Source organism: Pan paniscus, chromosome 19 (genome assembly GCF_029289425.2).
Source record: "Pan paniscus chromosome 19, NHGRI_mPanPan1-v2.0_pri, whole genome shotgun sequence".
Classification (NCBI taxonomy): Eukaryota; Metazoa; Chordata; class Mammalia; order Primates; family Hominidae; genus Pan; species Pan paniscus.
The window spans coordinates 17116314-17136294 of record NC_073268.2 but is presented as its reverse complement, the minus strand read 5'-3'; the positions used below and the strand labels follow the sequence as shown (position 1 = coordinate 17136294).

The 19981-nt window shown below is 51.6% G+C and overlaps 1 protein-coding gene across 3 annotated transcripts; it reads left to right on the top strand.

The window, feature by feature from the left end:
- Positions 1-1312: 1312 nt before the first annotated feature.
- Positions 1313-14108, top strand: CDK5RAP3 (CDK5 regulatory subunit associated protein 3). 3 transcript variants are annotated; one of them, XM_003827484.6, is made up of 14 exons: positions 3263-3454; positions 3664-3709; positions 5817-5948; positions 6229-6329; positions 6698-6746; positions 7461-7639; positions 7816-7955; positions 8171-8315; positions 9014-9124; positions 10135-10213; positions 11164-11252; positions 12923-13128; positions 13493-13664; positions 13767-14108. In XM_003827484.6, the coding sequence occupies exons 1-14, from the start codon at positions 3449-3451 to the stop codon at positions 13830-13832; spliced, it is 1521 nt and encodes a 506-aa protein (XP_003827532.1). In that variant the 5' UTR covers positions 3263-3448; the 3' UTR covers positions 13833-14108. The 3 variants fall into 3 exon arrangements, with proteins under 3 accessions (XP_008951079.1, XP_003827532.1, XP_034797421.1); XM_008952831.6 differs by lacking the exon at positions 3664-3709 and having other exon boundaries at positions 1313-3611; XM_034941530.3 differs by lacking the exons at positions 3263-3454; positions 3664-3709 and having other exon boundaries at positions 5942-5991.
- The last annotated feature ends 5873 nt before the right edge of the window (positions 14109-19981 follow it).

The window sequence follows — 19981 nt, the reverse complement described above, 5'->3', positions numbered from 1 at the left end:
CCTTGGAAAAGTGCAGAAACCCGCCAAAGGCCCATGCTCCTACACTCTTTGGGAACACAGAAGCATGTGCCTTTGGCAGGCTCTCCCCCAGAGCCTCTGCAGTCAGCAGAGGCAGGTTCTCTCCCAGAGCCTCTGGCTTTGGGACAGCCTCCCTGGAGTCAGTAGCTGGGCAGAACTGTTCTCAAACATCCTTCTGCTCCACGTGAGTCACCTTGGGGAGCTGTGGGTGGGGCTGAAGTGCTGGTGGTCCCTGCTTCCATCAACTCACCTGGGCTGGGTCTTCCAGACCCACCCTGTCCTGTTCTGCCCAGCCTGTTGGTTCAAGGAAGAGAGATAGATACACCTTGAGGGCAGGGCAGTGCCTTGCTTCTTGAGATGTCCCAGACAGCCCCGAGCACATAGTCGGGGCCCAGTTAAGTGTGTGTTTAATCATGGAGAAGCCTGAGCAATTCCTACAGTCTGAGTCAGGCTGACTCAGATGGGAGCCAAATTCCCATGAAAGATCCCTGAAAAGGCCCTTAATTCAGCCCTATGAGCCATTTTCAGAGCAGTTTTTCAATCCGTTCTATAATAATAATGATCATATATGACATATATATATATATATGTATATATATATATTTTTTTTTTTTGAGATGGAGTCTCACTCTGTTGCCCAGGCTGGAGTGCAGTGGCGCAATCTCGGCTCATTGCAACCTCCGCCCCCCAGGTTCAGGTGATTCTTCCGCCGCAGCCTCCCGAGTAGCTGAGTAGCTGGGACTGCAGGCATGCACCACCACGCCGGGATGGTTTTTGTTTTTGTTTGTTTGTTTGTTTTTTGTTTTGTTTTGTTTTTGAGATGGAGTCTCACTCTGTCGCCCAGGCTGGAATGCGGTGGCGCAATATCGGCTCACTGCAACCTCCGCCTCCCGGGTTCAAGCAGTTCTCCTGCCTCAGCTTCCAGAGTAGCTGGGATTACAGGCGTACGCCACCACGCCCAGCTAATTTTTGTATTTTTAGTAGAGATGGGGTTTCACCATGTTGATCAGGCTGATCTCAAACTCCTGACCTCGTGATCCACCCGCCTCAGCCTCCCAAAGTGCTGAGATTACAGGCGTGAGCCACCGTGCCCGGCGTGTTTTTTGTTTTTTTCAGAGATGGGATTTCACCATGTTGATCAGGCTGGTCTCGAATTCCTGACCTTAGGTGATCCGCCTGTCTCAGCCTCCCAAAAGTGCTGGGATTACAGGCGTGAGCCACCGCGCCCGGCCCATGTATGATATTTCATATAGGGAGAGTTTACAAAGCATGAGAAATATAGCCACAGTATGTTGTAAACTGTCATGAGTTACTAGTGTGTTTATTTAAGCCTCTAAACAAAAATACCCTGAGATAGGATAGCTGTTATCTCCATGTGGGGAAACTGTGGCTATCAGATAGGTTATAGAAATGGTCCAAGACTTCACTGGGCAGAATCTAGGTCTTCCCGCTGCTGTATCACACTATGCATTTCAATCAAAAATTTACTAAGCCTCAAGTGTTGTGCTGTGGTGAACAGGAGCTGGGGAAGGAATATTTAGAAATGGCATACCCAGGGCCGGGCGCGGTGGCTCACGCCTGTAATCCCAGCACTTTAGGAGGCCGAAGCGGGAGAGTCACGAGGTCAGGAAATCGAGACCATCCTGGCTAACACGGTGAGACCCCGTCTCTACTAAAAATACAAAAAAATTAGCCAGGCGTGGTGGCGGGCGCCTGTAGTCCCAGCTACTGGGGAGGCTGAGGCAGGAGAATGGCGTGAACCCAGGAGGCAGAGCTTGGAGTGAGCCGAGATCGTGTCACTGCACTCCAGCCCGGGTGACAGAGCGCGACTCCGTCTCAAAAAAAAAAAAAAAAAAAAAGAAAGAAAAGAAAAGGCATACCCAGCGCTGTGAGATCCTGGGGGATCTGGCCTCAGCCTACCCTCCCTCCTTACTCTACCCACTTCTTGGCCAATCTCAGACTCTCCCTTAGCTTCAGCCACCACTCGGACCACATATTAGCCAGCTTGTGACTCTCCAAGCTGTATCTCCAGCCCCGACAACTCCCTCGAACTCCAAAATTATAGACCCAAGTGCCTTCTGCACACTTTCCATCTGGGGGTCTCCCAGCATTGCCAGACTAGGTTCAAAGCTAGACCCCCTCCTCCCCAACACCTGCTCAGCATCCTGCATCCCTGTCTCAGGTGGTGGTTCCTACCTAATCACCTAGGTGTCATCCTTAGTGTCTCTCTCCTCCACCCAAACAGCCAATCAATTGCCAAGTCCTATACATTTTCCTCCTAAATATTCCTCAGATCCAGCCCTTCTCCTTCCTCCTCATATCTTGTGTCCCAGCTCAGGCTATAATCCCTCGATAACAACCTCCTTCCAGCCTCCTTGTCCCCAGTCTTATCTCCCATGCATCCATCATCCCAGCAGCCTATCTGTACAGGTTCCTCCCTGCCTCAAACCCCTTCTGTGATTCCTCTGTCTGAAAGGATGAAGTCCAGGTTCCTTAATAAGGCTCCCTTTGATATGGCCTTTCCACCCTTACAGCCTCTCCTCTAGCCACTCGCTGCCTCAAACCATCTACGGCATAGAGGTTGGCCTGCCCGCGGAGCCGACTTCATCTTGAAATTCTTCATCATTTTGTAACAAGCAGCTGTGCATTTCCATTTTGCACTGGACCTCACAAATTACGTTGCCCGTCCTGCCTTCCTGTTGTTGCTTGCACCCCTCTTGCAGTTTGTGGCCACCTAAGCTTCGTCTGTGTAGTTTCCTCCACCTAAAACTCCTCTTCCCACATCACCCAGCTATCTTCAGCTCTTCGTTTAGACTCAGTGTAGGTGTTCTCTTTGGGACGTCTCACCGACTCTCCTCCCTCCCCTTCCCTGCCCTAATCGCCCAACACGTTGCAGGTGCTCAACCATGTCTATTAGAGAAACTGAATGAGAAGGCAAAGCATGACAAGTGCCACAAAAGACCTGCACACTGCTCTGGATGGTAAAGCGACGCAAGAAGGGAAGAAGGTATTTGCAACGGCCTCCCAGATCGGCGCTAGGACCCCGCCAGCAGACGCCTCAATCTGCGTGGAGAGGACCCAGTGCCCGCCAGGGGAAGCGGCTGCCAGGCTGGGCTCTCGAGCGCCGCCTGTCGCAATCGCACGGCCGCTGCAGCGCACCCCCTCCCGTCCCCTGCCCTGAGCCCGCCTCGCGTCTCCAATTGGCTGTCTCCATTCTCCCGCCCCTCCCGAGCTCAGCCATTCGGAGCCTGGGGTGGGCGGGGCTTGAGGCCTGAGTGGAGCGTAAACCCTGATTGGCTGTACGGAAGGCGGCGACGTGGCCGAAGGAGGCCCGTTTGTGTCTAAACGGAGGCTCGGCCACAACGCCACTGGATTGGTGGTAGGGCGGGGCGGGCCACAGTCTCCAGCCTGAAGCGGAAGTGGAGAAAAGATGGAGGTGTGGGGACAGGAGCTGGGTGTGCTGGGGACTGGCCGCGGACCCCTAACCTGTGTCTCCGGTCTCCCTCCGGGAGCGGCTCAACCCAGCCCATCGCTCTGGCCCCGTTCTGGCCCTGCAGGGTGGTGGCTGGGACGTTGAAATGAGCGCGCGAGTGGTACGTCCTCTCTCCGCGCTCACGCCCCCCTCCCCACCGTGTTTCCCGCCAGGACCATCAGCACGTGCCCATCGACATCCAGACCAGCAAGCTGCTCGGTAGGAGGGGGCGCCACCGCGCAGCTGGCTGTCGGGGGGAGGCCTGTGCGTTGCCCCCTGTGTCCAATAGCCGGGAGCTCTGACGCCCGAAAGCCTGAGTCGAGATGCTGACCACTGGCCTCGTTCTATGCCCCATCTGTGGCCAGACCTGCTTCCCTGATAGCAGCGGGAACGAACCATATGTACAGTCTGTTTGACCTGCGTTTTCTCCTTTAATAACATATGTTATCGTATCATTCAGGGACAGGATAAATGACTCGCTTTAAAAACAGTCAACCACGGCCGGGCGCGGTGGCTCATGCCTGTAATCCCAGCACTTTGGGAGGCCGAGGCGGGCGAATCACCTGAGGTCGGGAGTTCGAGACCAGCCTGACCAACATGGAGAAACCTTGTCTCCATGTCTCCATGACTAAAAATACAAAAAAATAAAAATAAAAAGTAGCCGGGCATGGGAGCACATGCCTGTAATCCCAGCTACTCGGGAGGCTGAGGTGGGAGAATTGCTTGAACCCGGGAGGCAGAGGTTGCGGTGAGTGGAGATCTCACTATTGCACTCCAGCCTGGGCAACGAGAGCGAAACTCCATCTCAAAAAGAAGACAAAAAACAGTCAACCACTAAGTGGCACATCTGAATTGGAACTTAAGTCTGTCTGACCCACTGTCCATGCCTTTTGCATTATGCCAGGAAAAAAAACACCTCATTTAAAAAGCTTCCACCTCCCCCTTGATTTTAGGAGGAAGAGGGACCTAAGACCCAGTTGCAAATGAAAACCTTTTAGTGTCCAGGCCATCTCCAGGTTGTCTGTATGGGGCCTACATACCTCCTCCCCAGTTCATAGTCAGGGTAGGCCTCTTCATCTGATCACACAGCTCCTGGCATTTTAAAATGCTTATTGGATTCATGGATTTGATGCCAATCTTGTCCTTAAGATGGTGTCTGTTTGACTACCCCAGTCCGTTGCTTCTAGTTCTGTGACATCAACAGAATTTTTCTTTCTGAAAACTTTACAGGAATATAGCAGAGAGAGTATAACTGATACTAGTGTGGGACCCCAGCGTTTGACCGGTTGGCAGAGTTCAAGTTCTGAATTCACCACTCTGTAGTGCCATTTAGTCAGTCCTGCTTGGTGGTCACGGGGGAAGCTTCTTTAGCCTCCCTTCAGATTTGTACTGGCCCTTCAGCCCATGTGCAGTCTTGGTGTGTGAGCTTGTTCTTGGTCATGAAAAGGACCAATAAAATGACCACCATTCATTGAGGGTTTTTTTTTGTACCAGGTGCTGTTTTAGGCACTTGACATGATAAAAATGATCACTATGATTTTTTGAGTCCTTGCCGTGTCTCAGGCACACTGTTCAATGTTTTACCTGCATTCCCTTTTCTAGTCAGTGTCTTACTATTCCCCATTTTACATGTGGGAAAACTGAGGCACAGAATAGTAGACTTGCTCAAGAAACTTGATAACGAGAACCCAGGACCATCTGACCACAAAGCTCAGCTCTTAGCTCTCACTGAGGAAATATGCATGGCTCTGAAGCCACAAATCTGGGCCCAGACTTTGAGAGGTCAGTCCCATTGGTATTCACATGTACAGGGTGGTACTTCACTGTTCACAATAGAGTCATGTTATCTAGTCCTTAGGGCGCTGTAGGTATTAGGGGCTTTGCAGCTGTTCATTCATCCAGTACTTGGCATAACCATCTTGTATTTTCCATTGTCATGGTTAATCCCAGCCCTGAGGAAATGGAAGTTGAGCAGCATCCTCTTGTCAGGAAGAAAGATATAATTACTCATAGAAGCAAAAATACTATGGGGAATTGAGAATGGTCAAAAGTGGCACTTTCAGGACCAATTTAAACTTTTTGTTATCCCTTTGTTGAGGCAATTGCTCTATAAAAATCACACTGCTAATGAAGTCAGATTGTCAGAGCCTGGTTTAGCCCCAGGCATCTCTTTGGGCTTGTCTTTATTCCCATCTTCCCATGACCCCCATACTTTAACCAATGTAAAGAAAACTTTTAGACTAATTTCAGTGTATTTCACTCGAATTAGTGATGGAATTTTGGTGATGTGAATGGGAATGCTCTAATTTGGGTGCTTCTCACGTAGATTGGCTGGTGGACAGAAGGCACTGCAGCCTGAAATGGCAGAGTCTGGTGCTGACGATCCGCGAGAAGATCAATGCTGCCATCCAGGACATGCCAGAGAGCGAAGAGATCGCCCAGCTGCTGTCTGGGTCCTGTGAGTGCTTAGGGGCTGTCACTGGAGTCCCCTCTTTGCTGAGGTAGTATGTATCAGCTGAGCTACTCTCTTGTTATTTAGCCACCAGGGCTGGCCTTTAGAGAGGGAGCGATTTTTATTTGAGGTATAGATGCTGGCTTCTTCCACTATGAAATGATTTAGGGAAAAGCTACACACTAAAGTTACTGGCAGTATATTATACATGAATCAGCCACCTGCAGTGCCCAGAGTAGGTGAAGAAGATACTTTAGTTCTCAAAATCCCGTCTCTTGCTTTCTAGACATTCACTACTTTCACTGCCTAAGAATCCTGGACCTTCTCAAAGGCACAGAGGCCTCCACGAAGAATATTTTTGGCCGATACTCTTCACAGCGGATGAAGGCAAGTGTGGGCCAAGGGCTGGTAGTATGTGGTTGGGGACATCCAATCCGAGGAGTCATAGCCTCTGTGGTCTCTCTGAGGCTCCAGTGGGGATGCCTACATAGAATATTTCCTGAACTTTCACTCTGTCTCTATAGTTTACTCCAAAAGTGGATCCTATCCCTGAGTTTAATTTTCAAACCCACTGCTTTAAGGATTGCCTGCACTCTTAAAGTGGGTGGTCCAGCCAGCAGAGTTGAAAGAAGGACAAGGAGTTTCTGTTTGATGTGATGTAAAGGCTGGGAGAACTTACCCTGTTTAGGGATTGAGCTGGGATGTGGCTGTCGAGTGCTTTTCTGGCTTAACATTGTTTTTCTGTTCTTACTCAGGATTGGCAGGAGATTATAGCCCTGTATGAGAAGGACAACACCTACTTAGGTAAAGTGGCCCGGCCTGGGAGCCCTGGTATCCATGGGGAAGCCCACTCTCAGAGTTCTGAGATACCAGGCTTATAGGAGGCACAGTGTGTGAGTGGGAAGAGACTGGAGTGTAGATGTTGCCTATTTGTAGGTGGTAAAATCAATTGTTTTTGATGGAATTGATTTTCCCTGGGTGGAGTGCTGGGGGAAGGAGGAGGTCCAGGCCGGTAGTGGGCATTCGCCGTGCCTCAGCGAGCAGGTGTGTGTGGGTCCTCCACCACTCACCTCTTGGTTAGCGGGAGTGTGCTGCCCCCACCCCCACCCCCGCACCCCCATTCTACACAAGGCAGAAGAGGCACGGGTTTTCCTGGGAGCGAATATCAAGTGCCTGAGAGAGAGCAACTACAGGACTAACTGTGTTTGGGTTGGGTGTAGTATAAATAATAATAATGGCTAATATTTACTGAGCATCTACTAAATGCAAGGAATTGTGCTTGGTGTGTCATGGGGATTCTCTCTTGCATCTTCATGATAAATGTTATTGTCGCTGTTTTACCGATGAGGGTTGGATTAGAGGGGTTAAACAACTTGTCTTAGGCTCCACAGCTGGGAACAAGTGGGGCTGGGAAGCTGACTTCGTGCTCTTCACCACCACAAAGGGTGTGTGTGCATCCTGGGGCATGCCTGCCTCATGTGGGGGTGTCCTGGGCTGAATTTCCTGGGCACTTCTCAGTGGAACTCTCTAGCCTCCTGGTTCGGAATGTCAACTATGAGATCCCCTCACTGAAGAAGCAGATTGCCAAGTGCCAGCAGCTGCAACAAGAATACAGCCGCAAGGAGGAGGAGTGCCAGGCAGGGGCTGCCGAGATGCGGGAGCAGTTCTACCACTCCTGCAAGCAGTATGGCATCATGGTGAGCGGCGGCAGCCTCTTTGCAGCCAGAGGACACCTGGGCCCCTGCTTGTCTTCCTCTGACCCCGTCTGACCCCTCAGCCTGGTTGCGCCCCCTTTGGGCCAGTGTCTTACTTTTCTTCGGTCTTTGGATGTTTTCTTCAATCTGTTGGACTCCACCTCTTCTCCCCTCTCTAGGGCGAAAATGTCCGAGGAGAACTGCTGGCCCTGGTGAAGGACCTGCCGAGTCAGCTGGCTGAGATTGGGGCAGCGGCTCAGCAGTCCCTGGGGGAAGCCATTGACGTGTACCAGGCATCTGTGGGGTTTGTGTGTGAGAGGTAGAGAGGCCTCAGCTTCTCCTGGTGGGGGTGCTTCGCCTGTGTTCCCCAGCTCATGTCCCTTCTCCAGTTGTCTTGTTCCCATATAACATTTGAACTCTTTACACACCTGAACCTGTGGGGGCCTTGCCCATTTGACCATGTGGCCCAGGCCAAAGCCCAGTGTTGGCCTTATGCATGGTCGGCAGGAGAGTCAGTTGTGTGCTCTGTTGAAGCCCCACAGAGCAGGTGTTGCCAATGCTGCGGTTCGTGCAGAAGCGGGGAAACTCAACGGTGTACGAGTGGAGGACAGGGACAGAGCCCTCTGTGGTGGAACGACCCCACCTCGAGGAGCTTCCTGAGCAGGTGGCAGAAGATGCGGTAAGATGGGCCTTGTGATGAGCTGTAGGAGTGGAGTGGGAGCTGCTTGTCCCCTCCCCACCCCCAACAGCCCAACCCAAGACCCAGAGAGAAGAAGGGAGGATTTCTGTGAGAGTGACCGTAGGTAGAAGGGCCCAGGAGGCCCTACTCCTTTATTTTTCTGAGTATAGGTGAGTGAGTGCCACAGAGGCTTTGCAAGGTGGTTCGCTTTGAACTCGGAACCTCCATCATGTGAGCTCTCTGAAGATGGGCTTTCTTTGGGGTAGCTTAGAGGCCACTGCATTTGAACAGTGTGCTCTCTACAGAAGCAGCTGAGGCCTGTGGGAAGGCAGCCCCACCCTCCTTTTTAAATTAATTTATTTTTGAGACTGGGCCTTGCTCTGTTGCCCAGGCTGGAGTGCAGTGGCATGATCCTTGCTGACTGCAACCTCTGCCTCTCAGCCTCAAGCGATCCTCCCAAGTCAGCCTCCAAGATAGCTGGGATTACAGGTTTGCACCACCACTCCTAGCTAATTTTTTATTAACATCTTTGTAGGGACAGGATTTTGCCATATTGCCCAGGCTGGTCTCAAACTCCTGGGCTCAAGCAATCCACTATCCTCGGCCTCCCAAAGTACTGGGGTTACAGACATGAGCCACCACGCCCGGCCCTTTTTAAATCCATCTTCCATGAGCTAACACTCTCTTTCCCTTTCCAGATTGACTGGGGCGACTTTGGGGTAGAGGCAGTGTCTGAGGGGACTGACTCTGGCATCTCTGCCGAGGCTGCTGGAATCGACTGGGGCATCTTCCCGGAATCAGATTCAAAGGTGAGGAGGCCTTCTCAGTCTGTCTCTCTCTGATCACTACTCTAACCATAAGAAAAGTGTCATTTGTGTCTGTAAAGGCATCACTTGAAGTTCATAGCTCTAAGACCAGGTATAGTCCAAGGGAGGCAGAGTTTCACACGTCACATGTCAGAGTTTTGTTTTGTTTTTTGAGACAGAGTCTCATTCTGTCGCCCAGGCTGGAATGCAGTGGTGCGATCTCGGCTCACTGCAACTTCCGCCTCCCGGGTTCAAGTGATTCTCCTGCCTCAGCCTCCCAAGTAGCTGTGATTATAGGCGCCCACCACCACACCCCTCTAATTTTTGTATTTTGTTTGTTTGTTTGTTGAGACAGAGTCTCACTCTGTCGCCCAGGCTGGAGTGCAGTGGCATCATCTTGGCTCACTGCAAGCTCTGCCTCCCGGGTTCACGCCATTCTCCTGCCTCAGCCTCCTGAGTAGCTGGGACTACAGGCGCCCGCCACCACGCCCGGCTAATTGTTTTGTATTTTTAGTAGAGATGGGGTTTCACCATGTTAGCCAGATGGTCTCGATCTCCTGACCTCGTGATCCGCCCGCCTCAGCCTCCCAAAGTGCTGGGATTACAGGCGTGAGCCACCGCGCCCGGCTAATTTTTGTATTTTTAATAGAGACGGGGTTTCGCCGTGTTGGCCATGCTGGTAACTCCTGACCTCAGGTGATCCACCTGCCTCGGCCTCCTGAGGTGCTGGGATTACAAGCGTGAGCCACTGCGCCCAGCCCATGTGAGAGTTAAATTTTGATGTCCTTTTTCTTGGTGTTTGGTACAGGGTGTAGGGGTAAAGGCAGGTGGGAACACTACAGAGCAGGGATGATGGGCCATACTGCCATTTTTGCCACCTAAGTCAGGGCTGCAAATCCTTAATAGAGTTGGAATGTGCAGCCATTGACCTCATCAAGGGCTTTGGTTTATTCTGGCTCCTTGGCTCAGGAAAATTCTCCCCCCATTGCTGTGGTTCTTTGCTCTCCTTCCAGGATCCTGGAGGTGATGGGATAGACTGGGGAGACGATGCTGTTGCTTTGCAGATCACAGTGCTGGAAGCAGGAACCCAGGGTAAGTGCACCATCCCCTGCAGCCCTGGCAAAAGTGGGGTGCTCAAGGGCCCCCACGTGTGTAGAAACAGAAAAAATGCAGCACTAAGATGAGGCTTCTTGCACATTTAACTGTTTCTCAAAACCTTGATGAGGATGTGAGCTGAGGGGGACCAAGAGAGGTTCTTTTTTTTTTTTTTTTTTTTTTTTTTTTTTTTTTTTTTTTTTTGGAGACGGAGTTTCGCTCTTGTTGCCCAGACTGGAGTGCAATGGCATGATCTCAGCTCGCTGCAACCTCCACCTCCTGGGTTCAAGCTATTCTCCTGCCTCAGCCTTCCAAGTAGCTGGGATTACAGGCATGCACCACCACGCACAGCTAATTTTATATTTTTTTAGTAGAGATGGGGTTTCTCCATGTTGGTCAGGCTGGTCTCGAACTCTTGACCTCAGGTGATCCACCTGCCTCGGTCTCCCAAATGCTGGGATTATAGGTGTGAGCCACCGTGCCTGGCCCAAGAGAGGTTCTTAAAAGTTGAGAGTTTAGAAACTCTCAACTTTTTAGAGACCAAATGTGGGCCAGCTGTTATGGTAGGAGGGCTCTAGGGGGATCGGGGCCCTGGAGTGTGACATGACCCCCGCCCCAACAGCAGAGAAGACGTAGTGGTGTCTGAGCCACTAGAGGGCGGTGCAGGATGAAACTTTACCTCCTGCGGTCCACCAGAGCAGAGAGTCGGCCTTTCTACCCCTCTGAACTCAGCTCTGGTCCTCCTCTCAGTCTGGGAGTTGGAAAGTGGTACCTGATTAGAGCTGAGACACCTGGGACAAGGTAGCCTTCCCCCTTGGATTAGAACAAGAAGTGGCTTTAGCACAGTGAGTCTGTCCGTATTAATCCTCCAGGGCTTCTCACACTTGAGGGTCTTTTCCTTCTCCAGTCCTCTGATCCTTTATCACTTCTCTGTCTCTTCCTGGCAGCTCCAGAAGGTGTTGCCAGGGGCCCAGATGCCCTGACACTGCTTGAATACACTGAGACCCGGAATCAGTTCCTTGATGAGCTCATGGAGGTACTGTCATCTCTGGAAGATGCAGGGGGGAGGCATGGCACCAGCACAGGTGGCCTCACTCCAGATGCCTGACCTGACCCCTCCTGTTTGTGTGAAGGGTGTGAGTGCTATCTGTGTCTTACAGCAGGAGCCTCACGTATTAGATGCCTCCTATTCATCCAGTTACTTATCAGGTACCTCCTGGGCACCTGGCACTATCTTAGGCACCAGAACTTGGGTGGTGAATAAGACAGTCAAAGTCCTTGACCTCATGGAGCTTATATTCTAATGGGGAATGCAGACTGGAAAGAAGGTAAATAAATAAAATATGCAGGATGCTAGATGGCACTAAATGCCACGGAGAAAGAGAAAGTAGGGGAGGATGACGAGGATGTTGGAAAGGGCTATGGTTTTGTATCTGGTGGTCAGGGAAGGCCTCATTGAGAAGGTGACCTGTAATCAAGACTGCAGGCGGTGCAGAGAGAACCATGCAGATGTCTGGCAGAAGGGCTTCCCAGGCAGAGAGAGCAAGTGCAGAGGTCCCGAGGTGGGAGCAGACCTTGCACAGTTGACCAGCAACATGGAGGCTGGTGTGGCTGAGGAGAGAGAGCTGGTGGAGAGTAGAAGAGCTCAGAGATGTAGCGTCTGAACCTTGGTTTGCCTCTGAGTGAACTGGGAAGCTGTTGGAGGTTTCGAGCAGGGTAGGAACATGATCTCATTTGTGTTTAAGCACGATCCCTGTGGCTAAGGTGTTGAGCAGCCCAGCGTAAGGAGCCAGCGTTCTTGGACCTTTGTTGTAAGGCTGGGAGGACGGGGTCCTGTCTTTGTTAATCTCTGTATCTGCCCCCTTCCCAGTAGCCTGCTGGTTCGGAGAGCCTCCTGAAAGTTCTGTCCTCACCCAGTTCTCTCCTCTTTCTGCCCAGAGGCTCCTCCCAGCCTCAAGGGGAGAGGACAAAAGATATCTGTGAAGTTTTAACGGCAGAATAGGATTGATAAGTTAATATGGCTGGCTCTTGTATTCTTTTCAGCCTTGCCTTAATCCGGTGCTTCTCAAACATGTATTTCTGTTCCCTGAATCTCATTCCTCCCATGGAGACAAATACCTTCCCTGGGCAGAGAGAACCCTTTGAGTCTCTGTATTCTCAGTTATCTGATCCCAGGCTGGGGAGAAAGGACAGAGGTCCGGGGTTAGGATGAGATAGGAGGTGGGGACTGAAGGGTGACAGTAGTCTCTCCTAGCGCTTACAGTGTTCAGAGGAAACTCCTTACCCAGAGTCTAGCCCTCAGGTCTCATTTTTGCATTTCGAGTAGTCCGAGGGCTTAGATTCTGAGTTCTTCTCTCAGTTTGAACCAATTTATCTTCTTTTTTTCTTTCTTCCTTTTTTTTTAAAAAGAGTTTCTCTGTCGCCCAGTCTGGAGTGCAGTGCAGCAATCATAGCTCACTATAACCTCGAACTCCTGGGCTCAAGTGATCCTCCCGCCTCAGCCTCCTGAGTAGCTGGGGCTACAGGCATACACCACCATGTTTGGCTAATTTTAAACATTTCTGTAGAGACAGGGTCTCATCGTTTCCCAGGCTGGTCTTGAACTCCTGGGCTCAAGCGATCCTCCTGCCTCGGCCTCCCACAGTGCTGGAATTGCAAGTGTGAGCCATCATGTACAGCCTGAACCAATCTTTCTTCTGTCCTCAGCTTGAGATCTTCTTAGCCCAGAGAGCAGTGGAGTTGAGTGAGGAGGCAGATGTCCTGTCTGTGAGCCAGTTCCAGCTGGCTCCAGCCATCCTGCAGGGCCAGACCAAAGAGAAGATGGTTACCATGGTGTCAGTGCTGGAGGATCTGATTGGCAAGCTTACCAGTCTTCAGCTGCAACACCTGTTTATGATCCTGGCCTCACCAAGGTCTGGCTTCCCCTTGATGCAAGGCTCTGCCATCTTGAGCAGCTCTGCCTCCTTGTATTCCTCCTCTTGTTCCATGACCCCTTAAACCCCATCCCTGCCTCCTGGCCATTGCCATCCACTGGGGATAGGGGTTCTCTTTGGGACAAGAGGGGGAGGTTTCACATATACAGGAAGAATCTGCTTGCTTCCTGAGTAGGACAGGGGAACTGGGAGTGGGTTTTCCTTAAAAGGAAAGGGTTTAAGGATGTGAGGGTAAGCGGCCAATTGGGGGTTTGGTTTCCCGAGCCTCTCACCTCCCCAGCAGCTGAATGGGAATGCTCAGGATGCACAGCTAACCCAGCACTCACCTGAGTGCCCCGCACAGGTATGTGGACCGAGTGACTGAATTCCTCCAGCAAAAGCTGAAGCAGTCCCAGCTGCTGGCTTTGAAGAAAGAGCTGATGGTGCAGAAGCAGCAGGAGGCACTTGAGGAGCAGGCGGCTCTGGAGCCTAAGCTGGACCTGCTACTGGAGAAGACCAAGGCGCTGCAGAAGCTGGTGAGATGGGAAAGGGAGGCCTGCCAGTGGGAGGACTCCCAGTCTGTGCAAAATGAGGCCCTGAGCACCCCTGCTTCTGCCCACTTGGTATCACTCTTTCAGATTGAAGCTGACATCTCCAGGAGGTACAGTGGGCGCCCTGTGAACCTGATGGGAACCTCTCTGTGACACCCTCCGTGTTCTTGCCTGCCCATCTTCTCCGCTTTTGGGATGAAGATGATAGCCAGGGCTGTTGTTTTGGGGCCCTTCAAGGCAAAAGACCAGGCTGACTGGAAGATGGAAAGCCACAGGAAGGAAGCGGCACCTGATGGTGATCTTGGCACTCTCCGTGTTCTCTACAAGAAGCTGTGGTGATTGGCCCTGTGGTCTATCAGGCGAAAACCACAGATTCTCCTTCTAGTTAGTATAGCGGACTTAATAAAAGAGGAAAAAACTCTTGCTTCAGTACTGACAGTTCCTTATGCTGCTTCTCTGAGCCTGCAGTTGAGGCTTCGCACCTGTTTTCGTGGGGTTCTTGATCCAGGTGGGCTCCCTGATCCAGGTGGGCTCCCCAGGCCATCAGCTGTCACTGTGGAGCCCCAAGTTGAGGACTTTTCCCCTTTGCTTCTGGTGATAAGGAGGACCCCACATCTACAAATGGTTCAGTAAGGGGCTCTGGGATGGCTACATGTGGGCCCCTTTCCATAACCAGGCCCAGGCCGCCCGACTCAGGCCAGAAGCCCTGGGGGAGCAGTCAAGCAGCAGCCTTGTTGGAGCCAGCAAAGCTGTATTTTCCTTTTAATCACAGCTTACCTCCAGGCAGAGGGAAAATGCGGTTTGGGGAGGAAGGGTCTGATAAACAAGGTGGAGACAGGAGCTGTCACCTTCCCTGGCTGCCTGTCCACTTCCTGCCCATAACTGCCCGCTCTGTGATCGGATAGAGCCCACCCCAGGATAGCAGCCCTCTCCCAAGCCACCTACCCATCCCCATTTCCCAGGAAGGGTAGGGGTTGGGGGTGGCTGGCAATTCGATTTTAATTTCATAGCAGAGCAGTTGATTCATGGCTCTTTGTCGCTGGCGTTGACTCCCGTAATGACTTTCCATCAAAATGAAAAGTGGAGTGACACCACTCATTATTCCTGCTGCTTGTTATCTCAGTTCTGGGGAGGGCCACCCCCTCCCTACTGCCTTTCAGCCGCCCTGGACAGTGAGTGATGGCGCCTATTAATCACCGACCCCGCGGACTCCAGCGGACACACGCTAGCCAAAGGAGAGAGAGATAAGGCAGCATGAACTGCTCGAAGCCGTTCCTATCAATTAATGTCAACCCACCACTTCCCCCCAATCTTTGCCTGGTCACCTCTTTCTGGGGGATCAGGGGCTGAAATGAGAAGTCCGGGAATTGGAAAAATATTGGTATTGAACGTGGAGGTAAGACTCCGCAGACTAGCAGGGTATAGAGGAGGTAAGTGGACTGCACTCTGGCCTCAGTGCTCAGGAGGGATGCTCTTGGCTTAGGGAACTGCCTGCTGCTCTTGGTCCCTCTCCCTCTGGGAGATTGCCTGCTAGCTCCTGCGCCACCTGTTCAGCTGCTGGCTCCGTTGGCCGTCTGGTCAGCCTCTTGCAGTAGCAGTCAGTTCACTGAGGCATGCTACCCTTGCCCACTCTAATGTCCTTTGCCCAGTCACCAGCTGTTACGCAGACTCCATTGCTTACAGCAATGGAGCTTCAGGGAGAAACCCCGTGGACCAGGTGACCATGGCAGACCGGGTTCAGGCCTCCAAAGCTGCCCCTGTGCTTGCAGATGAGCACCTGACCTGCTTTCCCAGCCCTGCCTAAGGTCAGCGAGGGGAAGCAGTACTCACTGAGGTTTGGCTATTTTCCCAGGAAGGGAAGTGGGTTTAGATAGAGTTTTCTCAGCTGATTTTGGCCCCCTTGGTAAGCAGTGTGGTTAGGCCACTGCTCCGGATCAGAGATACTAGGTGACTGCTTAACAGGTGACATCAAGGCCCACCCTGATCCCCAGGCTGAGGCAAGTGGTTTCATAAAAGCCTTTAACCCGATAACATTGGGTTTGTTCTCCAGAACCTTTAGCCTCCCTTTCCTTTACCGCCGCCTGCTTCCTGAGTCCAGCCCTCCTGGCCATGCTGAAGGCACTGAAGGGATCCACCCGGCTGGTTCTCCCTGGCAAGAGCAGCTCTGTGTCTTTCAGGTCTGCCTCCAGCTTCCCTGAGCTTCACTGGTTGTATTTGGGTTCCTGCTTGTGTATCTCAGAATGCCCTCAGAAGTCGTTGTAGGGACAGAATGAGTTAAGATATGCAGAGCTCTTAGAACGCTGCCTGGTGCGGAGGAGGCTCTTGCTGGACATGTGTGAGCTCTTATTTTTGGTTTGGGGAACCATGATGAGGACTCTCCATCCTGGCCTAACTTGTCTTCTTGGAAAGGAGAGGTGAGGGGCTTTAGGGGAGCTTGAGACCAAGTTTCAAGCAGTCAGGTTGAAACTTCCCTCTTTCAGGGAAAGAGGGAAGCGGTGCACCAAGATTACACCCTCAGAATCCTTAGTTTGATGTGAATTATGCTGCCAAGAGCACACTATACTTTTGTGTTGACTTTTATCCCACCTCTTTCCAGAGAGGATTTAAGGCAACGCCTCTCACTACTTGGCTAAGACTCCTCACCCGGTTTCAGATAAGGAAGCAGCGAGTCACCTTTCCAAAATTCTCTGCTTGCTAAATCCAGCCACGGCTCAGCCCCACTCACTGCCTCTCTGCCCAAACATTGCCTCTCTCCCTGCATCAGTTCTACCGTGTCCTCTCCGGTGTGGTTCTCTTTATAGACCACAAAAGTAGGATCCCTTTGCACTGCAGCCTGCAGTGGCTGACTGTGAACATGGGATAAGTGGAGTGCTAAGGCTCGTTCATCTGGGTCCCAGCGGTCCACCCCCTGTGCCCCTCTGAGGGCCTGCCAGTATCATGGGGAGTCTGGCACATCTAGAATTCCTTTCCCATTGCCAGTTCAGAGCAGGGAACAAGCTGCATCATTCAGAGTGAACATCTCCTCACCCATCTAAAGAATTAACCTGCTGTGGAGACCTGGCCTGGAGTTGAGGACAAAAGAAAGGCACATCCCCAGCCTTTGGGAGCAGAAGCCAACCTTGCTGGAGCTCCTCACATGCACCTCCCAACCACCATTAATTCCCCAGAATTAATGGTTGCGTACAGTTTCTCCCCAGAAACCCAGGTCCTGTGGCTCTTCTCTGCCTTTTCATACACTCCTACCTGTTCTGTTAATGATTTTTATTTCTTCTGTTTTTAAAACTTATTATTTTTGAGACAGTTTTGCTCGTCACCCAGGCTGGAGTACACTGGCGCGATCTCGGCTCACTGCAACCTTTGCCTCCCGGGTTCAAGCGATTCTTCTGCCTCAGCCTCCCAAGTAGCTGGGATTACAGGTGCAGTAGAGCCTGGGTTTCACAGTGTTGGCCAGGCTGGTCTCGAACTCCTGACCTCAGGTGATCCACCCCCCTCGGCCTCCCAAAGTGCTGGTATTACAGGCATGAACCACCATGCCTGGCCTAAACTTATTTTATTTATTTATTTTTTTTTGAGACAGAGCCTCACTCTGTCACCCAGGCTGGAGTGTAGTGGCGTGATCTTAGCTCACTGCAACCTCTGCCGCCCAGGTTCAAGCGATTCTCCTGCCTCAGCCTCCCGAGTAGCTGAGATTACAGGCACCTGCCACCATGCTCAACTAATTTTTGTATTTTTAGTAGAGACATGGTTTCGCCATTGGTCAGGCTGGTGTTGAACTCCTGACCTCATGATCCACCCGCCTCAGCCTCCCAAAGTGCTGGGATTACAGGCGTGAGCCACCGTGCCCGGCAACCTAAACTTATTTTTTAATAGAGACAGGGTCTCACTATGTTGTCCAGGCTGATCTCAAACTCCTAGCCTCAAGGGATCCTCCTGCCTCAGCCTCCCAACTTGCTGGGATTACAGGTGTGAGCCACCTCATTGGGCCTATTTAATCTAATTGCCACTTGTTTGATCTCTTTCCCAACTCCTGTACATGCACATACAAAATCTAATAAAAGTGATAGGAAGACAAACATGTAATACAGTGTGTTGGTGATTAGCACGTTCTTGAGATCTGGACTGCCTGGGTCAAACTCTGAATCTGTTCTTACTCCCTTGGGCGAGTTGCTGGACCTCTCTGCCTCATTTCCTTCACCTGTAAAATGAAGACGAAGACCTTGGGTAGGAAGCTGTGGTGAGCATGCACACCACTTAGAACAGTGCCTGGAGGCCGGGCGCAGTGGCTCATGCCTGTAATCCCAGCACTTTGGCAGGCCAGGGCAGCGGATCATCTGAGGTCAGGAGTTCCAGACCAGCCTGGCCAACATGGTGAAACCCCGTCTCCACTAAAAACACCAAAAATTAGCCAGCATAGTGGCAGGCACCTGTAATCCCAGCTATTCAGGAGGCTGAGACAGGAGAATCGCTTGAACCCAGGAGACGGAGGTTGCAGTGAGCCGAGATCGCGCCATTGCACTCCAGCCTAGGCAACAAAAGTGAAACTCCGTCTCAAACAAAAACAAAAACAAAAACAAAAAAACAGTGCCTGGCACAGTAAGGCTCAGACTAGCTGTTGTGAGAGGGCGGTGGGGTGGAAATACCCTCGGCTGAGGTTAGAAAGTTGTGTTCTAGGCCGGGCGTGGTGGGTCACGCCTGTAATCCCAGCACTTTGGGAGGCTGAGGCAGGTGGATCATGAGGTCAGTAGTTCGAGACCAGCCTGGCCAGTACAGTGACACTCCGTCTCTACTAAAAATACAAAAATTACCTGAGCGTGGCGACGTGCGCCTGTAGTCCCAGCTACTCGGCAGGAGAATCGCTTGAACCCAGAGGTGGAGGTTGCAGTGAGCCAAGATCTCGTCATTGCACTCCAGCCTGGGTGACAGAGCAAGACTTTGTCTCAAAAAAAAAAAAAAAAGAAAAAAGAAAGTCATGTTCTGGTGCCCCATATTCCAACATGTCCCAAATCAAAGCCATTGTCCACACCCACACTGCATCTCTCTTTATTTCCTGACAGTTTCATCAGTGGTGTCCTGGGCTCTGCTGGCTACTCTTTCTAATCCACCCTTTCAGTGTTGCTCTGGGCCTTTTCACCCTAGTCATTTCCCTGCTTAGAAACTCCGAGGCTCTGTAGTGCCCCAAATTCCTAGAGTAGCAGCCGCCAAGCCCTGCATAATTGGAACCCCACCAGCCTTTTCAGCCTGGGCTACCCACCCAAGACATCAAATCCACATGTGTCCTCGAGGCCCCATCCTTTACTCGGCTCCCTCCAAACCATCTTGACCCCCGATTCAGATGAGGCCCAAATGCATCTCTGTGGACATCTCCAGTTGTCCCTGCAGAATTAGTCACTCCATCCCTCAGCAGCATCCTGCAGCCCCATGCAGATATCCTTAGGAGGGGGGAGCTCTTATTGATTGTGTTATATGCCTTCCTGAAGTGCCTGCCCACTGAGCTGCTTGCGGGCAGGAATGGTGTCTTGACCACATTTGTGTCTCTCTTGGAGTATCAAACGTTAGCTTCTCTGAAATTTAATTGTCTTAATGCTCTCTAAAATGACTTTGACCTCTGACATATTATGATCATGTGGCTTACAAGTTAACACAAAGGAAGAGTCTCACGAAGCACAAGAAGTTTGGGAAGAAAATTGGGGTTAAGTCAGCTTTTTAAATGGACTGATGGCCAGGTGGGGTGGCTTACGCCTGTAATCCCAGCACTTTGGAGGCTGAGGCGGGAGGATCACTTGAGCCCAGGAGTTCGAGACCAGCCTGGGCAGAGTGTCTGCCTACCCCGAGGATCATTTCTGGGCCTCATCTCTCCTCTTTCACTGTTTGGTTGAGGACATTTCTGGAGAGGAAAGTAGAGGGCTGTTGTCCCATCCTTTTGGAGATATCATTGCTTCATAGACTTAGGTTTGCTATCAAAGCTGGGGCCTCCTCCCTGTCTGAATACCACCATCTGCTGGGCTTTGAGCAAGCCGTTCTGCCCTCTGAGCAATCAGGCCGGAGGAGCTGCGTCCAGGGTAGCTGTCCCGCCTGGCAGAGCCTGAGCCCAGCAGGAGGGCATCAAGGCTGCTGCAGGCGTGTAGAGCCCGGGGGCACCAGCTGACCCGGATCTGCCTGTGTCCTCCAGATGCCCTTCCTCCCTGGTGACCGCCAGGGCCTCTCTGAGTAAATTGGCCCTGAGTAAACTCTTACTTAGCCAGCCCGCCACCCTCCTCTCATTCCCCAGGCTTCAAAGAAAACCAGTTTGAATATTTAAACTT

Bases quoted from the DNA above. Each gene is read 5' to 3' on its own strand.
- CDK5RAP3 (XM_003827484.6), top strand. The intron at 5,949-6,228 runs GTGAGTGCTTAG...CTTGCTTTCTAG, and splicing joins CCAGCTGCTGTCTGGGTCCT to ACATTCACTACTTTCACTGC. The intron at 9,125-10,134 runs GTGAGGAGGCCT...CTCTCCTTCCAG, and splicing joins TCCCGGAATCAGATTCAAAG to GATCCTGGAGGTGATGGGAT.